The sequence below is a fragment of the Neomonachus schauinslandi genome, chromosome 5 (genome assembly GCF_002201575.2).
Source record: "Neomonachus schauinslandi chromosome 5, ASM220157v2, whole genome shotgun sequence".
NCBI classification, from domain to species: domain Eukaryota; kingdom Metazoa; phylum Chordata; class Mammalia; order Carnivora; family Phocidae; genus Neomonachus; species Neomonachus schauinslandi.
In genome coordinates this window covers 73,051,964-73,074,869 of record NC_058407.1, presented here as the reverse complement: position 1 = coordinate 73,074,869, position 22,906 = coordinate 73,051,964, and the positions used below count along the sequence as shown (strand labels likewise).

The window sequence follows — 22,906 nt, the reverse complement described above, 5'->3', positions numbered from 1 at the left end:
ATTAAATTTCCTTCAAAGCCATACATAAATATATTCATTTGTGAAGGCAATATAATGCTGTAGTTAAGCACATTTGAAGCTTGGTTTCTCCAGAATCCTTATTTCAGTTTCTCTCTCTGATGAATGGGGATAATTACTATCTACCTCACAATGTTGCTGCAAGGATTAAAGAAGTCATTAGGTGTAAAGCAGGTATTACAGTGACTGACACATTATAAGGATTCAGTCAAATTAGCCACTGGTATTATTTTTTAAAAGTTCACTGCTCCTTTTCAATTGTTTTGAAGACAAGAACTAATTGAGTGTATGTTCAGGAGCAGAGATAATCCCCAAATGTTTGTTCCAAACATTCATCTCATCAGGGGGTTAGAGCTCAACCAAGATGCTTATTCCAAGGTTGGCCCAAAAAGGTCTTTCTTCACCTACTAGTTTGCTTAACTATAGAACTAATATTCCTAGCCTGCCTCTTGAGTCCCAGAATCAGCAAATTATGCTATACCTAAGAGGGGAGAAAGAAGAAAGGAACAATGAATTTCATTGTTAGAGAAACCTATAATTTCTCTGAAAGATTTTATCTAACATAATTTCTAAACATTGTCTATACAAAGGGAAACCCTTTAGAAACTTACCTGATATTAAAACTAAGTGAAACTAGGAATGTTGATTCAACAAAGGTAGGTACTATTTAATTTAGAAGCCATCCTCCAAAATGACACAGATCATATCTTATCATTTCCTTCCTTCAGTTAAGATTTTCCATCAGTTCTCAATCCAAGTCAATGAGGTTAGACAAATATAAATAAAAACATTGTTGCAAATGTTTATACTCAGCAATACAAGGATAGAATGACTCATCTCTTCCTAAAACACTGTTCACTTGTGGAAAGCCCAGAAATGGATGATCTTCCCCTTGTCAGAAAATGATAAATCCATCCATTAGTTACTTGTGCAAAAAATCCTTGAAATCTTTTTCATCAAGACCATCAGCCTATCACTAATCCTTGTGAAACGAATCTTAAAAACATATTTTAATCAGCTTACTCCTCCTCATCTTCTTAGTCCAAACTCCTGTCTTCTCTGAACTACACTATTTCAACAGTAACTAACTTACTAATCTTTCTGGTAACTACCCACAACCATTCTGCATACAGAAGTAAAAGAACTCTCTGAACAAAAATCATGATTTTTCTCACTGCATTTATGATAAAATTCAAATACTAAAAAGACCTATATATTCTGGTCTAAGCCAGTCTCTAATTTTCTTTTTTTTTTTTTTTAAATATTTATTTATTTATTTATTTGAGAGAGCGAGAATGAGAGAGAGAGAGAGAGTACGTGAGTGGGGGAGGGTCAGAGGGAGAAGCAGGCTCCTCGCTGAGCAGGGAGCCTGATGCGGGACTCGATCCCGGGACTCCGGGATCATGACCTGAGCCGAAGGCAGTCGCCCAACCAACTGAGCCACCCAGGCGCCCACCAGTCTCTAATTTTCACAGTGCTTATATCATATGCAATTATATTTATTTGTGTGATTATTCATTTAATGAATAGATGATTAACTCCATGAAGACAGGAACAACTCTGTGTTTTCATAATTGCATGCTTAGTCCCTAATCGTTTCTGGTCCATTATGTATTCCCAGTAAAGATTTGTGGAATAAATGAATTAAAAGAAGAAAGAAAAAAGAATCCTTAATCCTTGCAGCACCAGGCTGAGGTTGTGTCTGATAGAAAAATAAGCAAATCCAGGCAATAAATGTAGTCTATATAATAAGCACTGACATAAAATGATTTTGCCTTTTGTTTTTCTTTTTAAATTTGGATGCCTGAAGGAGTTACTTGTATGCAAGCTTCGAATAGGAAAATATAACATCCAAATCAGAACAACAGATCAACCAATCTGGGGCTTGTCTCTGATGATGATATTAAGGACTATCTGAGAAAAATGTATTTAACTTACCCATATCTCTCATGACTGGCCACATCCTTTGTAAGCCTATCTATCCAGATTAGTTCTTCATTTATATGTCTTTACCTGTAACTGCTGGAATTTCTGAGTAGAGCAGAGAAGCGTGGGAGCTTGCAGCTGTATAGTCTGCTCTTTTGGTTGAAACAATTATAACTCTGCAGATTTTTTCCAGAGCATGAGCTCAGATCCACAAATGAATGTAAGGAAGTGGGCCAGTTGAACATTTACTAAATTTCTGTTATATGGAAGACTCACAATCTTGTGCAAGATATGTAAGGAAATGTACTAAAACTGCTTCTACTTTTGGTCTTAAGAGAACACACCATTTTTCATAGAGACTCTCCCAGAGGTTGATAAGTTCTTTACACCAGATCCATGAAGCATTCAACATCTCTCTAAGATACAATCAGTGGTTCAATTTTTAATGTGTTAGAAGCGTATAAAAATTACTAATATGTATACACATCAATGGAATCTTTGCAAATGAGAGAAAAATAATTTTTAACTGATACTGTACTCTAGATTACATTTTGCAATTTCATATGAACATGGGCAATGCTCTAAAAATTCAGGACATTTCCAGCAAAATAACACTATCCTGTAAAACCCAAATTAACGAAAAGCAGAAATTTAACTCCCTCACAATTTGACTTTTCAGCTCTATACTGAGAATAGACAAAATAATTTTTAATATTTATATTTGGTTGACATTTAACAATTTACATAAATGTAATCAAGCTTGGCTCAAAATTGTCCTTTATGTAATCTTGCTGAATTCCTAGCTAAACGCTTCTATAAGGAAAATAAATACACAAAAGCAAAAAGACAGAAAGACAGGAAGGAAGAAAGGAAAGGAAGAAAAAAGAGAGGGAGGGAGAGATGGGAGAGATTATTCAGTGATTCCATTTAAGAAGTCTTTCCTAAAAGACACTGGCTATATTTAATAACAACAATAACAATAATAACCACAATTTGGGTGTTTATTAAATTCTGGTGTCCTCCATGAAAAAAATATTATATAAAGTATTTCTAGTTCTTACAACAACTCTCTTAAAAGTGTATTATTCATATGTTTCAGATGAGGAAACTAGAGCTCAGGAATTTAAACCAATTTTCTCAAATTATATACCCAATAAATTATGATCCCAGATTTGACTGCCCCCAAAGCCCATGTACCACCAACTCTGTTACAGTGGCTATTTATTTATCTCTAGACTAAGTTCTTCATACTACAGATATAAAAGTATAATACAGATGTACAAATTTTGTCATGTTACCTAGCAAGTTAGCAGCAGAGATGGTACTAAAAATATCATATTCTGATTCCCAGCCCAGTGTTCTTTCCAATAAAATAAATCAGGGAGTATAACAATATCAATCTAATTTGCAAGGAAGTTAATAAAGTCCAGATGACTTTGAAGGTCAAAATTTCCCCCGAAGTTGACTATATTTTCATATACAAAAAGCTGCATGATAAAGACATGCTCTGCTTAACGGTAAGTTTACGTTTCTCACCTTCAAGACTAATCATTTTCCTATTCTTCTTCCTCCTCCCATTTCTTCTCTCACCAACTTGATCCACATGCACCCACAGCCACAGCATACCTTTCAGAATCAGGCCACATTTGAATCAGATCTTTAAGGCAAACCTTTAAGGCTCTGCCTCAAGTCCCCTACAAGCCCTCTGCTTCTTCTCCCTTATTCCCCAGCTTCCTTCCTGCTCTGTTCTTCTCCCCACATTTCTCTTGTTGAATTTCAGCACCCACTATGCTGTGTCCTTGAACCCTATGTCAGAGCTGGGCTCCTGGTGTCCATCAGTCAACTGCAAGCTGGTCTTCCATTTATCACCCGCCTCTGAGGCCCTGTCCCTGTACTCTTTTCATGGTACTCTTCACTAATCTCTCTTGGGTGGGTCTCTCCCTTTATCCTACCCATTACTGACTGCCTAGATCACAAGCTGCTATAGCCACCCGACAAAGAACATAATCTTTCCCTTAGCCAAAACAGTTGTCGGTTCAGTTACCCATGGAGGTCCCCCCCACTCCTCTCCAGGGTAAGAATCTTCCTTCTAATCACAACCAGTCCCTGCCTCCTCACCCCATCCTTTTATACAGAACCAGTCATGCCTGGATGTGCGAAACAGGAACAAACAGGTCTATTACTTGATGAACATAATAAATGCTTTCCTCCCAGAGGAGAGAATGGCAATCTTTCTTAAACTGGTGCTGATTCTGGCATTTTGGAAGGCTTTACTGAATCCATCACTAAGCTGCCTAAAGATAGAAGTAAGACTCTCTGACAGCATCATGCAGAAAATTGGATACAATCTCCCAGCATGAGAAAACACGCCGCTGAGTGGGTATAATGGTAAATAATAATGGGACGATCTAAAGAGAGGAGCCGGATGAGTCATAGGAAGACACAGTAAATGTTGCAGACAAATTAAGTAGCACAAGACTCATTTTAGGAGGGTTCAGGGAAAAGACCAAAATGTTGGATGGAATTAAGATATGAAAAATGTGTTTGCTCAAAACCAGAATCCAAATTTGCTCAGAACTTGAATTGACAGAACAGACTGTTAGAAATTATGAAAATCTTAAGCTGTTATTAAAAAGTAAATTAAACATTCCTGAACATCAGTTCCAAAAAAATTCACCTAAGTTCCTACAAAATATTAAAAAATAATTTTTATTCTCATCATAAAATAAGAAAATCTATTTTGTAAAGTGACAATAACTGAAGCACAGAAAATAAGACTTGATTTTAAATTCAAATTCTGTATTTATAATAGAGCATGAGGCTATGTACTAGAAATCCATTTTTCCTTTGTAATAAATATAACTTAATTTTCAAAGGCTTGGTTAGTAATAAATAATTTAAAGCTCTAGTATATCTGCTTTAAATCTCCAAATTTTACTGTTACCATCATTTTTAAAAGCCTACCTCTGAGGAGATATTAGGCCTTTTAAAGGGAAGAAAACAATGGAATCTTTTGAATAACTTAAAATTTAAATGGAAAACTGACTGGAAAATAAATCTCAAATCTAAAACAAATTGGTAAATAAGCCCGAAATCACTTGGATAATGCTATTTAAGATAAATAACATTTGGGACACAGGGAGACTTTTTAAATTCAGGATGAGTCAATTTTGTTAATTGCAGATGGATTATCTACCTCAGGAGGTGTCCTGTGCTCCAATTCCAAAGCCTAGATCCATCCAGATAGGAAAAATCCTCCAACTCCTTAACAAGATTGGCTAAAGTAATGGCTGCAACAGGAGAGTGTACAAATTGTTTCTATCTCCAGCTATGAGGAACCAACCATGCAAAACAGTGGGATGTTTAGTGACCATCTATCTTACAATGTTATCTTTAACTAGATAGCTTAAGCCCTGACCAGGGCAGGTTCACTAGATGGGAGTCGGGGAGGGGATGGGGCAGGAGGAGGCAGAGGGGACTGTGAGAAATAGATATAAGAGCTAGCTGTTAAATACATATTATTTCCCAGTGTGAAGTTCATTGTTTCTGCCATGCTTTAATATATTCCACCATATTAAAAACAAAACAAAACAAAAAATATATTCCACTATATTTACATATTATGTTATAAAACATGGTATCTTCCTTTAGAAGTTATATTTGTCATCAAGTTTCCTGTGAGAAAACACTTCCCTGACCTTGTATCATCTCTGATATTCTCCCTGACTCTGTCCTTTCTTCCAAAACCATTCTCTCCTCCACTGAAGTATCCCATGCCTTCCAACCTCCCCATCTCTCCCCACCATCTGTCTATTAGATTGGTTTGAAAAATCAAGCACATGGAAAAAAATGTCAGTGAACAGGAATGAGTGTGGAATCTGAAAGTTTCCATCTAGTGGACCAGCTGATTTGAAGGGCTACTCCGACATTCTGGGCAGGTAAAACTTCCACGCAAACATTTCACTCTCTTCCTCAACCAAACTACACTTTTAAACAAAAATGATAAATGAGTTTCATTGCTTTTCATTTGAGGTTTAGGCAGGGGAATAAAATGCCATTTGAACAGAAGATGCACCTTCTCTCCAAGCACCTGAACTTCCAGCAGTCCAAGACAGCATGCTCAGCCCAATGGACTTTGTTCTTTCATCTACATGTTCTCCCATCTCTAGACACTTGACTCTCTCTAAGTTAGTGTTTTTAATAAAAGGTAATATTTTCTCAAACAAGATGGTGGGTGGATTACAACAAAATGTATTTTTTTCCCATTGTTCACCTGGGATGGAGTGACTGCTCAGGTGAGAGCACATGAGTATATTACTGGGTGCTTTAATAAATAAATCAAAAATATCATTCCACTGGCAAGCTTGTTATATTTAATTTTACTCCCCTATTTTTGATTAGTCTTGCCTATTTGATTTCCCTCTCTCATCTCTTTCCTCTTTTCTCTTCATCTCAGGTATCTAATTGGGTTTCCCTCATGTAATGGGCCATCACACTGCAGTTCTTATAGTTTTATTCTTTGCTTCTTTCTTTTGTCTCCAATCTCTTTGCTACACACTAGCTCTACATTTCATTTCCCATTTAATACTAACCCATGCCAGCCTAGTTAAATTTACTTTAAAATAAAAAAAACAAAAACAAAAACAAAAATAAACACCCTCTCACTGCTCAAACAGTAAGCCTACCTTTTAACCCTTTTCTTAATATTTATTTGCCTGAGAGGATTGCCCAGTAAGGTCAAAGGTTGAATAAAACATTAGTTACATATACTTTAAAAAACTGAATGAATTCTACCTTTGTCAATAAGACAGATATAATGTCAACACTTTCAATAAACTTGCTTAAATTACAAAAGACCCTATAGATGAAGCAAAGCGGGTAGTTAGAACAGCTTCATGTGGCCTAAACAGGTTTCCAAGGCTTTATCTCAATTATGCCACCCCATTCTCAGCATGAATGAGGAAAAATCTAAAGGGCATCTCATCTTTCCTGATTATGTAAGATGATCATAAATCAACTGCCAGCAAATTCTCCCAATGTTTGCATAATCATGACTCTAGATATCTTCACCCCTTACCCTGAGTGTGTTTTTGTTGGTCTTGTCTAGAGGGAATTGTTGAATCAGCTGAACAACAACCACATCTCACACTATATTCTATTTACCACACACCCCCAACCAATATAATGTCAATTTTTTAACATGTTTCAAGACTAACATAAAAATAATCTTCTACTGGGAAAAAAATCTATGTAATTTAAGAGTTTCTGAAATTAGAGTTATAATTTCCCTTTATGGAGAAAATAACACCAGATAAAAATAACCAGTAAAATGACCAATTTAAAAATATGAGTGCAAGTTCCATAAAAATCTCTATTCTGTTGCTCTGAAATAAAATTCTATATTTTAATTGCTTTTGTTTTCTCTCAAAGAATATTCAAGGCATCTTTAAGGTGGTATTGTATATATGATTGATTTGTTTTTCAGCAAAAAGGGTGATTTAGTGATCTTCCAAGAATTTTCATGGGCCTAAGTCACTAGACCCAACAATACAATAACAATTATATATATTTAATAAAATATTTGCATTTGCTTTACAGATTACTTATTACTGACGTATTAAAGTGCGCATAAACATATTTGAATCATAAGCTTACAAATTCTACAATGATATGAAAACAAATTACACATGAAAGAAATGTTAAAAAGGCATTGATATGCAAAAGTATCCAAACTGGCACTCAGTAATAATTTTCTAAGAAAATCAAATTAAATAAAGGAAGTGAGAATTCATAGACTTCTTACTAGCCTAAGAAGAACACTCTAAGCATAAAGTTCAATTTTATACAGATAATGTGAGAACGATGCCTTGGACATTTCAAGTATTTGAATGTCAAAGGTGAATAGATTTAGAGAGTTTTGACACATTTATTTTAATGAGTTTGAGATTCTTAAAAGAATGTTGAAGATATACACTTCAAAATTCCCCCAAGCCTTTGGATATTGTGGTTAGCGCCGCAATTTTCTCGTATTTTTCCTAGATCATTTTATTTTTATGAACAGTTAATTGAATCCAAATAATTGAGCTGGGGTGAATGGAGGAAGAAGGAGGACAGTGAGGGGGACGATTTAGGAAAATATATCTGCAATTAGTTTTCTGTCTTATTTGGAACTGGAGAAAATAGGATCACTCCACGCAATTGATCTGAAAATGAAACATGATCCCAGTGATTGAAAGTGAAGGAAGAATACATAATTCTGAGTTACGGCTTTCTCGTAACATTTATACCCTTACTTTCTTTTTTACAGGCCAATTTTGTAATAAAAATCATTATTAAAATCTCAATCACTAAAAATACATTTATTAAGCATATAGTATAAAGAATGCTGCTCCAAATAGTCCCTGGCCCAAAGGAGGAAAGTCTCTTTTTCAAAACATTTAATTCTTAAAACCTAAGAAGTAATACTATACCCAAAAGGAAAACAATACATTTGCTTTTTTGAATCTCATTTCATTTTGTGAACATTTTTGTGACAGCTGAAATATAAACGATTCTTTACAAACATGTCAAAACTACTTGTTAGAAGAAAAAACTCAGTGAGATTTTCAAACCCACTTTTGGTCTCCAACCACATATTCATCAATTCCAAACTACCAAAATGAAAACTGAAGAGTTAACATTTCTTTGTCTGGATTAAAAAATACTTACACTATTGGCTTTTCCAGGCGACTTCCCTGAGAACCAACAATCTCCCCCAATGTACAAAACACTTGTCCCAGAAAGTCCTAAAATAGATAAGAGGATTAAAGCTCATAAGTTCTCAAACTGTCTTTACACTACATATTTTGTACATCATATTTGCACTGGTTTCATTGCTGAAATACCGAATTCTCTCACCTCCAATAGTAAGTAAAATAAGCTCAATATGCATTCATTTTAGCATGTGATTTTCCTGCAAGTATGCGAAGCCCTTTGTCCTTTTTATCACAGCAGGCCTGTTATTGCAAGTAAGCAAGACATTGCTTTCCTTTTCTTTTTCTTTTTGAAATTACAACAAACATGGAATAAAGTTCCAGGATCTAAATTCACAACTGGCTTGATTTTGGATGCTTCTGAACCTAGTAAACTTTGGGCTGAGGAGGCAAACTGTGACCAGCTCAGACAGGCTGTGAGATGTGGCCACAGGAGGGGTCCCAAGCCACATGGCCAGGTGTCTATTCCATGACTGCCACTGATTACCTGGGACTGGGCAATTAATTAAGCTCTCCCATTTCCTCACTGCTAACATGTACTAGTCCTCCTCACAGAGTAGTTTTGAGGACGAATGAGTTATTGCATTAGTTAATATTAGCATATGTTAAGCACCTAAAAATAGGTTAAGTATATTAGATTTTAAAGTTCACTATGTATAGCTAGATGAATCTTATTTTCAAGTATAATCTTACACTTATTTTCAGGACTCAGAATAACCTTGCAAAATGAAAGTCTGTTATTAATCTCCATTTCACATATAAAGAAACTCCTACTCATACAGGAGGTTGATCTTTTCATGTTTTAAGCAGTCAGTAAGTAGCAGAGTCAGGAATAACCCAGATGTTCCAATTCTAGATTACTATGCTCCCTAAGAATTTAAATATAAATACAATGCAATTTCACATGCCAATAAAACAAGAGTTCCAACATCATCTGGATATATGAGTCAAGAAAATACGGAAGTATTTCAGGGAGAGACACACCCTCTAGTTCAGTCTGTATATGATTCGAATCCCCTAAAAGAAAAGGTGAAAGATCTCCCTAAATTGAACAGTGAACCAGTCCACGAGAAGCCCTAAGAAGGATGGACAGAAATGAAGGCCAACAAAATGTTGTTTAAAGTTTTTAATAAATAAAATTTTCAAATGCCTAACAAGTCACAAAAGTAAAAACTGTGTATTCCATTTAAAAAAATAAAAGAAGGGGAGAGTGCTCTAAGTCTCATGAAGGAAAAAAAAAAAAGCCCACACTGGAGAGTAGGATAGTCAGAGTAACATTTCCCAAAGGCAGTAAGCCTTGAGAGCCAAGTAGGAATCCGATCATGGAGAGATGAGAGTTGGACGTTCTGTTAGCTAGGATGCAATGAGAAGTTACTCAGATCTGAGGGCTAAAAGCTATGAAGAGAAGGATAGAGGGGGGGAAGGACAAAAGCAGGGAAGGAGTATGTTTTGCTTTGCAAAAAAACAGCCATTCCCACCAAAGAGACACCCAGCTGTGGAGGCCACTTTTAGGCAAACAGACTGGAGCAAAGGAATGTAGAAAGGGCCCTCAGATCCCACCAGGCTGAATAGACAGGCCCTTCAGGAGCCCCACCTCCAAATAACCGTAGGCCCTAACTGGTCAATGGGCTACTTACAACCAGGCACAGTTACCAAAAAAGGCAGAATTCCATATGTCGCCATACCTCCTCATCTTCCCCCTTTAAAAACAGCCCCCATCTACTGGCTCGTTGCAGATACCCTCTCTTCTCTCTGGTCGCTGCTCCCTTGCAATGTATTCGATAAACTTCTATCTCCTTTGTTCTGCTTCAGGTGAATTCTTGGACCTCCCAAGCCACCAGCTTCCACCCAATAGTCAGCCCACATTTTGGGGCCCCCATCCAATCAAGAGATTCCCCATGTAGATACCACACCAGCTAGGGGTTTCATCTGTTGGCCCCTTAGTAGGTGTTTCTTTCACCTGATAGCCTTATCTGAGCCATTTTGGGCCAGTTTGAGCCATTTTGGAGCTGAGGACCTGCAGAAGCCCCACCGAAGTTGCCCTGTAGTTACCTTTAGTTCATTATAAAACTCAGATCTACTCCTATAGGTGGGGTTTTCTGCCATTTTTTTTTAACACAGATACATGTATTAGCATGTTGACATGCTAGGCACGTGCAATTGAACCAAAGTGCCTAAATAATAGAATACGTATAACTCCTTAATGTGTATATGTAGTGCATATGCAAGCCGCCGCCCCCACCCCCAATACACTGAATAAAAGCTTCCAGTACTCACCCCAGGGGGAGACAGTGCTTTGACAGCTGTCTCTAGCTCCTCACTTGCAACAAGTAATAAAAAGTTCTTCACTTTCAACACTTCCTTGGGTTGTGTTCAATTTAATGCACCCCAGGCAGTGAACCCCTTGAGTTCAGTTACAGTTCCAGTGAAAGAACAGAATTGGCTCTGTTGACCCCAAGATATGCCTCTTTGGCAGAAGGATTATTTTAGAGAAGCAGTAGACTCAGGAGAAGCTCAGAAAACCACGCTAGAAGTTACCCCTCTGTAGGAGATATTTACGTTTATAAGAAAAATTTCCATTTGTAAGGGTATAGGAAGTAGAGGGGGTACTAAATCTCTAGGAACTCTTCTTAGTGGAGAAGGCAGAGACTTCAATCTGCATAAGCCATGCCCTCTTTAACATGCTTTGCCTGAAAACCTCCCTCCCATAACTGGTTCCCCACCCACCAATATTTTTTGTCTTTAGCTAGACATGGTATAAGATTTGGACCATTTCAGGGAGTTACTCATTTTTATCTTGGCATTTTACAGGAGATATATTATTAAATTTTCATTTGTTTTTCTACTGTTAATCTGTCTTTTTCATTAAAGAGGGTTGTCAGCCAAGAACCTTGAAGGGTAGAGGGAGAATTATTTTTCCTCCCTGACACAGTCCTAGAGAACAGATCAGGCAAGAATGTAATGAGAAAAGAGTGGGCCTCAAGTAAGGGGCAGAATTGAAGATGAAGAGCCAGGATAGTGAAAGGTCCAGTTGGCTGGGCAAAAACAAACATAGAAAAAAGTTGCCTTAGGATAATCAGAAGCAACTGGAAGACTTTTAGCAATGCAGGGATACCATTAGAATAGTGCGTTCATGAATAGGGAAAGGATGGGACTTTTAGGTAGGTAAAGAACGGTGGGGTGGGGTGGGGGCAGCAACTAGGCTTTCTGACGGTATTTCAGGTATGCAGACACTGAAACAGAAAAAAGACAGAGATCAGGAAAATTTAGACCACCCTATCCCAGTTACTAGAGTTAAAATGTTTTTCTACTAATTAAATTGTAACCACAGAAAATAAAAATAACCACAAAAACTAATCAGGCCTCAAAGGAAAAGTTTGCCATGAAGATTAACCAGACCTAGCAATATGTATCTATAGATCATAGATGTCACAGAAACAAAGACTCTCACACAATATATAAACGTCATGTTTAGTTCCAGGCCACTGCCCTAACCACCGGCAAGTTTCCTGGAAAGTCCTAATAAAAGGCCAGAGATGAAAAGCCCTCACTGGCAACCTGGTTGGGAGCCCTCACACTCGTGAGAGGTTTTTCTGTATCCTTGATTAATAAAACTCTATCGTTTTGCTCACTCTCCTTTATCCGCGACATTCATTCTTTGATTCTGTGAGACAAGAACCTTGCTCCCCTGCTTCATTCAGATTACTCAGGTACCAGTGTGCAGAATGGACTGAGGGATGAGGAAAAATCTGGAACCTGGATCAATCAGAAGACTCTAATGGTTAATAAGAAGCCAAGTGTTAAGACTCAAACTACAGTTGTAGCCAAGTGGTAGGAACAGTGCAGAGAAAAGTGACAGGATTTGGTGTAACTATACTGGCACATGCAGGTCATGTGGGAAAAAAAGGTAGAAGAGAAATTATTAAATTTCCTTACTACTTACAGCCCACTGACAAGTCCTTGAAACAGGCAGAGTGGCATTCCTCTAGGGACGCAGCAGCCTCGATGTTAATACTTTGCTAAGGGCTAAAGGCAATCTTAGCCAGACCCCCAGGATGCTGTAAGTCTACTTTAAAATATACAAATTCCTGGGTGCCTGGGTGGCTCAGTCGTTAAGCATCTGCCTTCGGCTCAGGTCATGATCCCAGGGTCCTGGGATCGAGTCCCACATCGGGCTTCCCGCTCCGCAGGAAGCCTGCTTCTCCCTCTCCCACTCCCCCTGCTTGTGTTCCTGCTCTCGCTATGTCTCTCTCTGTTAAATAAATAAATAAAATCTTTAAAAAAAATAAAATAAAATAAAATAAAATAAAATATACAAATTCCTTTGGAAATTTCCTTTATCTCTACCCCCCAAGATATATGCTGGCAGTCATCTGCCAGGCATATGACCCACCAATATATATCTGCAGGGTCTCATGACTCAGATTTTAGCAGACAGCAATAAATGACCTTTTCCCAACAATAGCCAGCCTTCTCAAGGTCCCGGAAACCTTGCTTCCAAAATTCCTTAGAGACTTCCGCTATCTCTAACCCCCTCCCAACTTGAAAGTATATAATGGGCCACTGCTCATGACCCCATTGCAGCTCTTTCTGCCCACGGGTCCTGTCCCTGTGCTTTAATAAAACCACCTTTTTGCACCAAAGGTATCTCAAGAATTCTTTCTTGGCCATCAGCTTCGAACCCTAATGTCTTTCCTACATCAGCACAGGTTGTGTGGGGGGTGAAGTAGAGATAGGAAGAGACAGAAAATAACTCTAGATCTGAAACTTGATGGCTTACAGAATGACAATGTCACCAGCTAAACCCAAGACCTGACCTTTACTGCTAACCTGCTTGTACTCATTGACCTTGTCCCACATTTTTCCGTAAGTTCTTTCTGGCTTATCTCTCACTTAACACAGGCTAAAAAGACCCAACGGGCATAGCATCCCCTGAAGGAAACCGAAACTACCCCCTCAAGCTTTAATGACTGCCCTGGCGAAGAGCTCTGGAGGCCCAGACCACAGGGACCAGTTTGAGCTTAACTCACACATGTGCAAATCGACCATGTAGTGAAGGACTTCTACCTCATTATCATGCTAAAATATCCGCCCAAGGAGGAACACAAGCCTCATTAACATAACACACGATGTTTGTATAGGCAGGTTTCCTTAAGGTGCATATGCAACCTTATGCCCACCTCTACATATGATGACAAGGTTCCCCTTTCTAAATATTTACCAGAATGCTAAATAAAAGGAACCCATCCACCCCTGCTTTTGCTGGGGAGTCACAACTTTAGAAGTTACTCCCCATGATCTCCGCATTTGCTGTAAATAAAGTTTCCTTTGTGTGACAACTCCACTTGGTGTATCTGTGACTCACCAAAGAGCGAACTCACATTAGTTCAGTTACGACACCGTCATAAAAGTGCAAATCATTTTGTTTTGCTTCCAAGTAGGTAAAAAGTATGTTAGGTAAAGCCTTGACATATTTAAATTAAATATCCTTAATAACAACATGTCTTTCCCAATTTCAAAATAGACTTTACAGGTATATTTACGGGTTCTCTAAGTCTCATGGCAGAAAGTCAGTGCTGAATACTAGGATTCTAGAACTCTTCTATAGATAACGGATCCTGATAGGTAGCTGTGCATGCTATAAGCTGTTCTGTGCTACCATTCCTCAAGAAAACAAAACAGAAGTATTGAGCATATCCACATTAGCGTCGACATATTAGCAAATAGAGAACATACAAATATCATCACTGCTGAACAAAAGGGAAATTAAAATAATAAAATCAGGGGCGCCTGGGTGGCTCAGTCGTTAAGCGTCTGCCTTCAGCTCAGGTCATGATCCCAGGGTCCTGGGATCGAGCCCCGCATCGGGCTCCCTGCTCTGCGGGGAGCCTGCTTCTCCCTCTCCCCCTCCCCCTGCTTGTGTGTTCTCTCTCTCTCGCTGTGTCTCTCTCTCTGTCAAAATAAATAAAATCTTTAAAAAAATTTTTTTAAAAATAATAAAATAATAAAATCAATAAAATGTGTACCAAAAAGATATGGTAGGCATCTCTATATATTATCTCCAGAGTTACTGCACACTTTGCCCCTAAATATTTACGGCATTTATGTAGTTGTTCTACTCTGTTTATGTACTCCCTAGCGAGCAATACATTTACCACTCACAATGGAAAAACTGGCATACAGTGATCGTCAACTACGCCTTGCACTGGAAATTTCTACTGAATCTATTTAGTCATTCCAATGCTTCACATTTTCTATACCCAAAACAGTAATAGAATGCATGTCCTTCAATGGATATTTTTAGATATTTTAGTCTGTAGTTAAAGATAGAAGTAAAAATTATCTCTAACACAAACTGCTTTATTGTTTCTTACTATGGTGTTGTGTTCCAGTTGATGAGTCATTATAATTATGTCATAAAAGAATTTCCAGTAATAAATCCAGGCATGTTTCCACAGCTTTAACACATAGACCAAATCTAGTTTATAGTGTCTGGCAGTTCAGAAATGCTTCAATTCATTCAATCACATTCACTATTGGTCTTTCCCCAAAATGACCAAGAGATTAATAAATATTTGCCAAATCAGTTAATTATTATTTTATAATCTAAATAATACACAGATAGAACTTAGTTTTGAAATCTATTTAAATGTACATAAACCACATTGTCAGTATATAGGGTACATTCTACCACTCTTTAAAAGTATCCAAATATGACCCTGAATGCAGTATGCTGTTGTTAAAGCTGAAAGATCTAGCAATACAAAGTAAAGGACACAAGAAAAGAGCAGAAAGCATAGCACACAAAGCATTATAACAATAATAGGAGTTTTGCATTGCATAGGTAATTCAAAAAAGTTATCAGCCCATCAGAGGGAGTCTTTGGATTATTCCCATTAACTACCTAAATCCAATTTTATTACTAATATAATGCAGCTCAAAATCCAAGAAAGCATTGCTATACCATCAGATTGTAGCTGATTATTATACAAATATACAGTTGACTCTTGAACAACATGGGTTTAAACTGCACAGTTAGGGCGCCTGGGTGGCTCAGTCGTTAAGCGTCTGCCTTCAGCTCAGGTCATGATCCCAGGGTCCTGGGATCGAGTCCCACATCGGGCTCCCTGCTCAGCGGGAACCCTGCTTCTCCCTCTCCCACTCCCCCTGCTTGTGTTCCCTCTCTCGCTGTCGAAAAATAAATAAAATCTTTAAAAATAAATAAATAAATAAAAATAAACTGCGCAGTTATAAGTGGATTTTTTTCAATAAAAACAGTATAATACTATAAATTAATTTTCTCCTCCTTATGATTTTCTTAATAACATACTCTTTTCTCTAGCCTATTTTATTGTAAGAATACAGTATATAATACATATAACATATAAAATATGTATTGATTGTTTATGTTATCAGTAAGGCTTCTGGTCCAACAGAAGGCTATTAGCTGTTAAGTTTTTGGGGAGTCAAAAGTTATACACAGATTTTCAACTGTGTGAGGGTTGGCACCTCTAACCCCCATATTGTTCAGGGGTCAACTGTATTTCTCTTCTTTTTCTTTTTAATATTCAGTAGAATGTCCTTAACTGCACACTTGAGCATAATATTCTAATTCCTTCAAACTTATTACGTCATTATTTCTTCATACCATTCTTTACTGATCAATTCCTCTATCTACATTTTATATTATATTGTGGTTAGCTACTTATCTATATTCATAAAAGTTGCATTAATGCTATGTACTTTAATAATTCCACACATATTAATAAGTTTGCTTTGCAATAAAGGAACTGGTTCTGTTTGTTGGTTTATTTGCTTGCTTGCTAGGTACCAGTATTAATTCTGATATATCCTTTTTAAAAGACCTTTTACAAACATGCATACATGCATATATTTATTTATTTATTTAGCAAAGCAGTGTAACATATTCCTTAAGAGTGAAAAATATGAGTGTCTATATTGCTTATGTTTATATTCTGGCTGAACCAATGACTACTATAAATCTTACTAATTAATGACCACTGATTAATATTAAGTCTTCTAATGACTCTCTGTCTCGGTATCTTGATCTATAAAATAGACATAATAAATAATGCCTACATATTAAGTTGTTGAGAGGACTAAATAAGATGATATATGCAAAGCACTTAATAAGATAGTATATGGAGATAATGTATGAAAAGCACTTAGAACAGATGCTTGGAACATGGTAAGCATTTAATAAAGATATGCTTCTCTCTCCTCCCTACTTCCCTGGGGTTAGAAGGATATTACTATATACTCAAAATCTATCCCTTGCCACTAGATTCCAGTACTGCAGATACTATAATTACTTGAATAAAATATTTTATATCCCCTTTACACTTATGGCCAATTCAAATGCTCAATTTAAGTTTCATTATAAAATACGAATGTGTCTTATATACCAACTCATCTTAACATGTTAAGTAGTATGCATATAAACATACTCATGTAAAAGGATGACATTTTTAAAACAATGGTATAGTGACCAGGAGACATTAAAGGTAAGTGAAATTTTTGATTTCTATACTATCACAAAGTGAATTAACTGTAGTTGATCATTAGCAACATCATAAAAAATTTCATAAGAATTCAATAGTGTGGCATATTTCTCCTAAAAGGTCTACAAAGGTAATCTATAAATGGCTTTCCTGTTTTATGAAGTGATCAAGGAGCATCTAAAAATATAGTATCTCTAATTAATAGATAATTTAGATTAAAAGACATTAAACAGACTTATTGACAGCTAAGTTTTGACACAGTACAGTAATTGGGTGCAGTCAACTGTTCAGCTCTTGATAAGACAGACTCATGGTTTACCTCCTTTTATTGCTTGTACCCATTTGGTGATCATTTAACTGACTTAAGCACATTCATGCTAACTAAACCAGTAAGAGAAAGAGAAATTAAGTGATATAAAATTTCTGCTTTTACAATATTTTGACCACTGTAGAAAAAAATTGATGAGGAAAGCTTATATTACCTGTGAAACTTTATTGTTGGCATTATCTATTTTATTGCTGATACTCCCTGTTAATATTGCTGACTTCCTTTGTATTTAATTAATTCATACTAATCACATCCACTATAAGGATTGAGGTGTGACTTAGTTATGTTATTCACTATATCCTAAAATGGCAATCATTTATAATAATCCAGCATAGTGCTTCTGTGCTCCAATAATGACTTCCACTTTCTTTATAGTTGTTGGCACATCTCTATGCTATTTTGGAAGTAAGGCAAACTCAACATGAAACAATTGGACTCAATATTTTAGTAGAAACAATCTGTCACATTTTAACATAATAATACAACTTTTTTTTAAGCAAGGTTTTGTTTTTTTTTAAGGATGGATCCATCTACAAATCAAAAATGCTAATCTACCTCCATGAGATTAATAAAATTCCTAAACTTAGACATCAGTGGTTAAGTCACTAATATAATTTCAAAATTATACTCTAAAGCTGAATGTATTTAGTTCTTTTCCCCCAGCACAAATGTTGATTTTCAAATAGTCTTTGTTTGCTAAGTGTCCAAATGAAAGCAGTTCAGTAAGTCACTGAATAAAAATAAAAGCTTTCAACAATGAGTAGATGGTCATTGATCTAAATTAACCAATTTTTTAAAATTATCCACAACATATATTATTTAGTAATTGCAAACCATATTATATACAGATTAAAAAATAAAGCTATACTATTCGAAAAAAAGACAAATCTATGGAAAATATTTACCTTTTGGGAACACATCACTTTATGTAGAATATTAGTTCTCATCAGCAAAGAAGTGAGAAATGTAATATGCTTACAGAAACTAAGTTAAATATTCTCACTGCCAGTAATCATGGTGAGACAGTTGATAGGCCAAATAATGAGAAAACTTACTACATATTGCTAATAAATGATATGAAGTATATTATAGCATTTTTAGATAATTAGATATTAGATAATAGTATTAATACTGAATCCCGCCCGAAATAAGGGCCAGTTTTGCATGCAAACAATCACACCTAATATAACTTAATGAGTGCTGAAGATATTGTCATTAAACCTAACTCAGGCATTGTCCCTATCTCTGTCTTAAAGTCTAAGATTCACAAGACCCTACTGAAAATGCAAATGGAAACATAATCCATTTATAAAACATCAGTCATAAATACTTTATCTTGAATATGCTTATAAGGCTAGTTCTCATCATCTATTGAGGACCTGAAAGCATGTTTACATAGAAAAAGAAAGTTATTATTGAAAAGGCTTCTCGGTAGGTGACAATTTAGTCAAAATCTAAATAATGTGAGAAAAAGAACCATGTTGAGTATTTGGCATGAAAGCATCCCAGGTTGGAGAAAAAGCAAAAACAGTCTCTGAGACGAGAATATGCATGGGGTGTTCAAGGAAAAGCAAGATGGCCAGTGGGGCTGGAGCAGAATGAGCAAGGAAAAGAATGGAAAGAGAGGAGGGAGCCAGGGGCCCCTGGAGGACTGTGAATTCCATCATGAGCATAGAGTGTAGAGAACCCATTGGAGGGTTTGAACTGGAAAGTGACATGTCCTGACCAGCTTCTAAAAATAATTCTGGCTAATGTTCTTCCCCTAAATTTCTAAATGCTTCACTTCACCAAAGTTTCTAGTTTCTGTTCTATTCTCTTCCCCATTTATGTATTTTTTTTCATATATAGATAGGCAGATACATATATACAGGTATATATGTATGTATATATATGTATGTATACATGCACATCTATGTATATACATACATGTATATATATATATATATATACATCTATCTATCTATATAATTTCTTAGGTAACTTTACTGAGTTCCAATATAAATTTTTTTCATATACATAGGTATACGTGTGTGTGTATATATATATATAAATTTTTTTAGGTGACTTTACTGAGTTCTAACTCTGTAGGCTGATGGTTCCCAAAACTATCTTTCTATTTCCAGACATGGCCTAGTCAATATCTCCAGTTGGATGCTTATTGGGGTCTCAAAAAACATAATCCTGCCTTGACCACTGAGTTGTCTATCTTCACCCCACCACCTCAATCTCTTCTTCCCCAGTGTGCCCCTTGCGATTAGCTAAACACCATTTATCCTGTGGCTCTTGCCAATAACCTAAGAGTCATTCTAACTTCTTAAGTTCTCGCTGGACATCCAATTCATCAGCAATCATATCACCAAAATCTGACCACTTCTTAGCCCTTCAAGGGTGATACCCACCATGTAGCCAAATTGCAGCAGCCTTACAAAGACTTACTAGCTTTTTTTGGTTCACAATCAGGGGAGTTCCCCAGGTGAAATCTAAAACTGGCCCCCATACATGGAGGGTAAGGAAAGACTGAAGAAAAAGGCAAAGCCACTCCAGACTGGTAGGTGGCAAGTTTAATAAGCAAGGGAATTTATATATGAGGCTTGTCCTGGGTGGCTGCAAGATGAATAGCTCTCCACACCTGCCTGCCAGAATCTGAAGACTTTTTTATAGGGGCCTTAATAGGGTTCAGTCATATATTCAGTCCAGATGGTCTCAATAACACATTACTCTCTCAAGGCTACATCCTTGAAACAGGACAGTGGGCACAACAGTGGGAAGAACATACATGTCAAGATCAGGGGAGGGAGGGATCAGGTTCAGTTCATGGGTCAACCAGTGGTCATGTCCTCTCAATGACCTCCTCTAACAGTCTCCTTAATTCCAATCTTGCTTCCCAACCCCATCCTCCACTTCGGCTACCAGTTGTTATTTAAATATATAAATCAGATTACATCATCCTCCAGCAAAATCCATTAAAAACTTTTTTTTTTGTAAGCCATGGCCTACAGATGTCCACATCATCTAAATTCTGTGTATTTTTTCAAACGATTTCATTCTGCCCTCATCATTCACAGTACTCTATAGATGGTAGCTATCTTTTAGTCACATCAACATTCCAAGTTCTTTTCCTGACTTAAGGTCCTTGCACTGCTGTTCCTTTTGCCTGGAATGCTCTTCCTCTAGATTTTCAATAGTACCTTCCTTCTCTTCTGCAAGTATACCCAGAACTGGTGCAGAATATCACCTGGATGAGGGAAATAAAAGCTTCTAGCTAGCGTTCACTGGCCACTCTCTCTCAGTATCAGTAGCTTATAAGTGTATAGAAAAATAGTTATCTCAATCATTTTGCATTAGTTTCTATTAAATAAATCTGCCCACTCCACTTCCCTATTTCCAAAGTGTACACTGTTTTAGGACAGGACCTTGTTTGTCTTATTCACTGCTACATTCCTCAGCACTTGAACAGCACCTGAAATACATTCATTGCTCGCCTGATTTTATGAAAATGCATTAGAATTCAGTTCAGTTATATATGGGTTAAATTGGCTTTTCTTCTAATGAAAAAAAAATTGCGCCCCACTTATAAATCTCTTCCTATGAGAAAACGCACTTCATGGCTCAAACAATTATCTTTCAAATGAAATTTTCAAATACAACTGATCTACATGTGGAAGCTTATATAGATGATACATAGAAAACATATTAAAGAAGATACACATCTTCACTAAAGGCTGGTATTTCGTGGCCAAAATAATCCAGTGAGCCATTAACATGTCTAAAACAAAAATTTTAGTGGGTACCTTCTGGAATCAACCAAATGAATAAATGCATTTTGGATTGCCTGGTGGGTATGAAAATTTAGTACACAAAGTACAGTTTTGATGTCATCTGGTCCAGAACACCAAGCAGAATCCTAGATTCACCAATTATGGTCCTGTTATTAATCTTTTCATTAATGATTTGGCTGGTGCAATTAAATTATGCAAATGAAAGTACGCTACGTAGTTCTGCTAATGGCATTAAGATGAGTGGGTTCAACGGCAACTTAACAGAACAAAGCTGGAATTCAAAATGCCAGATTCTGTTCACAGGATCTAAAACTTCGGGGTGGGGGGGGATAATATTTCAGTAATTTCCTTAGAGAATCATAAAATGGATAACTCCTGCAAAGGAAATTGTCCCTGGATTCCGTAAGTCAGCCTGGAGCATAATGTTTCTCCGCTAAGAACTTTTCCACCACTAATAAAATCAGTTAAAAGGATACTGATCCTTTATCCACTCACCTTGTATTCATTTGCAATGTTAGAAATCTAAGGTAAAATTCTGTATTATATCACCATTTTCCCTACTAGTTCCAAAAATTTAAGAATTTGACCCAAGATCCTTAAGTGCTGGAAATCAAATAAAGTCATCCTGAAAGGGGTTTCTGCCAAACTTATCAGAAATGAGAATGGGGGGAAAAAAAAAAGATTTTCTTATTGTTGACTCATAGAGTCTCTCTTGCTACCAAATGCCCTTTGTGAAAGCTAAGTGCCTGTTCTCCACATGCAAGCCCAGGCACTTTGCAGTCTCTCCTAAAAGGTTCCAGTTTTTATTTCACTTTGCGAAATTGGCAGGTAGACAACCACACTTTAAAACAATTGTATCCTCAGGGAGTAGACCTACTTTGTTTATTGGCTCCTCTGATCTAAATGCCTCCTGAACTCGTTTTGGGTTGAATGAGTTATATGCTCTTTCACCTAAAATCTGTACTTGGATGCTTTCAAATTAGGAAGGTCTTTGGTTGTTAATTTCTAACAGAAATTCAAGACAGTAATCTCTAACAATTCTTGTAACAATTCAAAAACACACTTCCTTCCTCTTCTGGAATGCTTCATCCATTTACAAGCTCACGCACTTATTAACAAATTTGTATTGCTTACTAAATATTTTTAAGAAATATAACATGGAAGTAATGTAAAGACTACATTAAAATGTAAGGTAATACAAATCACAGGAACTATAGGAAACTATGTGATAGTTTAGGAGAAAGGTGATGGGAATCTGAATTAAGTAACAGTTAAGAAAGGAAAGAAGACAAAAGAGAAATAATACTTCATTAGAATGAACACGATTTGGTCATTCACAAGATGTGGTCTGTGAGACAGAAAGCAGTTAGCAACACAACCAAGTGTTCTAACTAAGTACACTGTGTTGATGATAATTCTGGCGATAGATAATACAAGCAGAGAAGCAAATCTGGAATGGAAAAGGTCATACATTTTTTATATATTTGAGTTTTAGGCTTCTGCAGAATATCTACCAGGCAATATCTAACAAGCAGCTGGAAACTTGTATTTGCTGAGGTACACAGAGGGACAGACACTTGG

The 22,906-nt window shown here is 36.6% G+C and overlaps 1 protein-coding gene across 1 annotated transcript in view; it reads right to left on the bottom strand.

Moving 5' to 3' along the window:
* The window catches only part of CPNE8 (copine 8), a 227,887-nt gene that overhangs the window by 125,218 nt on the left and 79,763 nt on the right, over nucleotides 1-22,906 (bottom strand). The window contains exon 6 of the mRNA XM_021690383.1: nucleotides 8,653-8,729. Coding sequence (XP_021546058.1) covers nucleotides 8,653-8,729 — 77 coding nt within the window. The remainder of the gene's footprint in view (nucleotides 1-8,652; nucleotides 8,730-22,906) is intronic.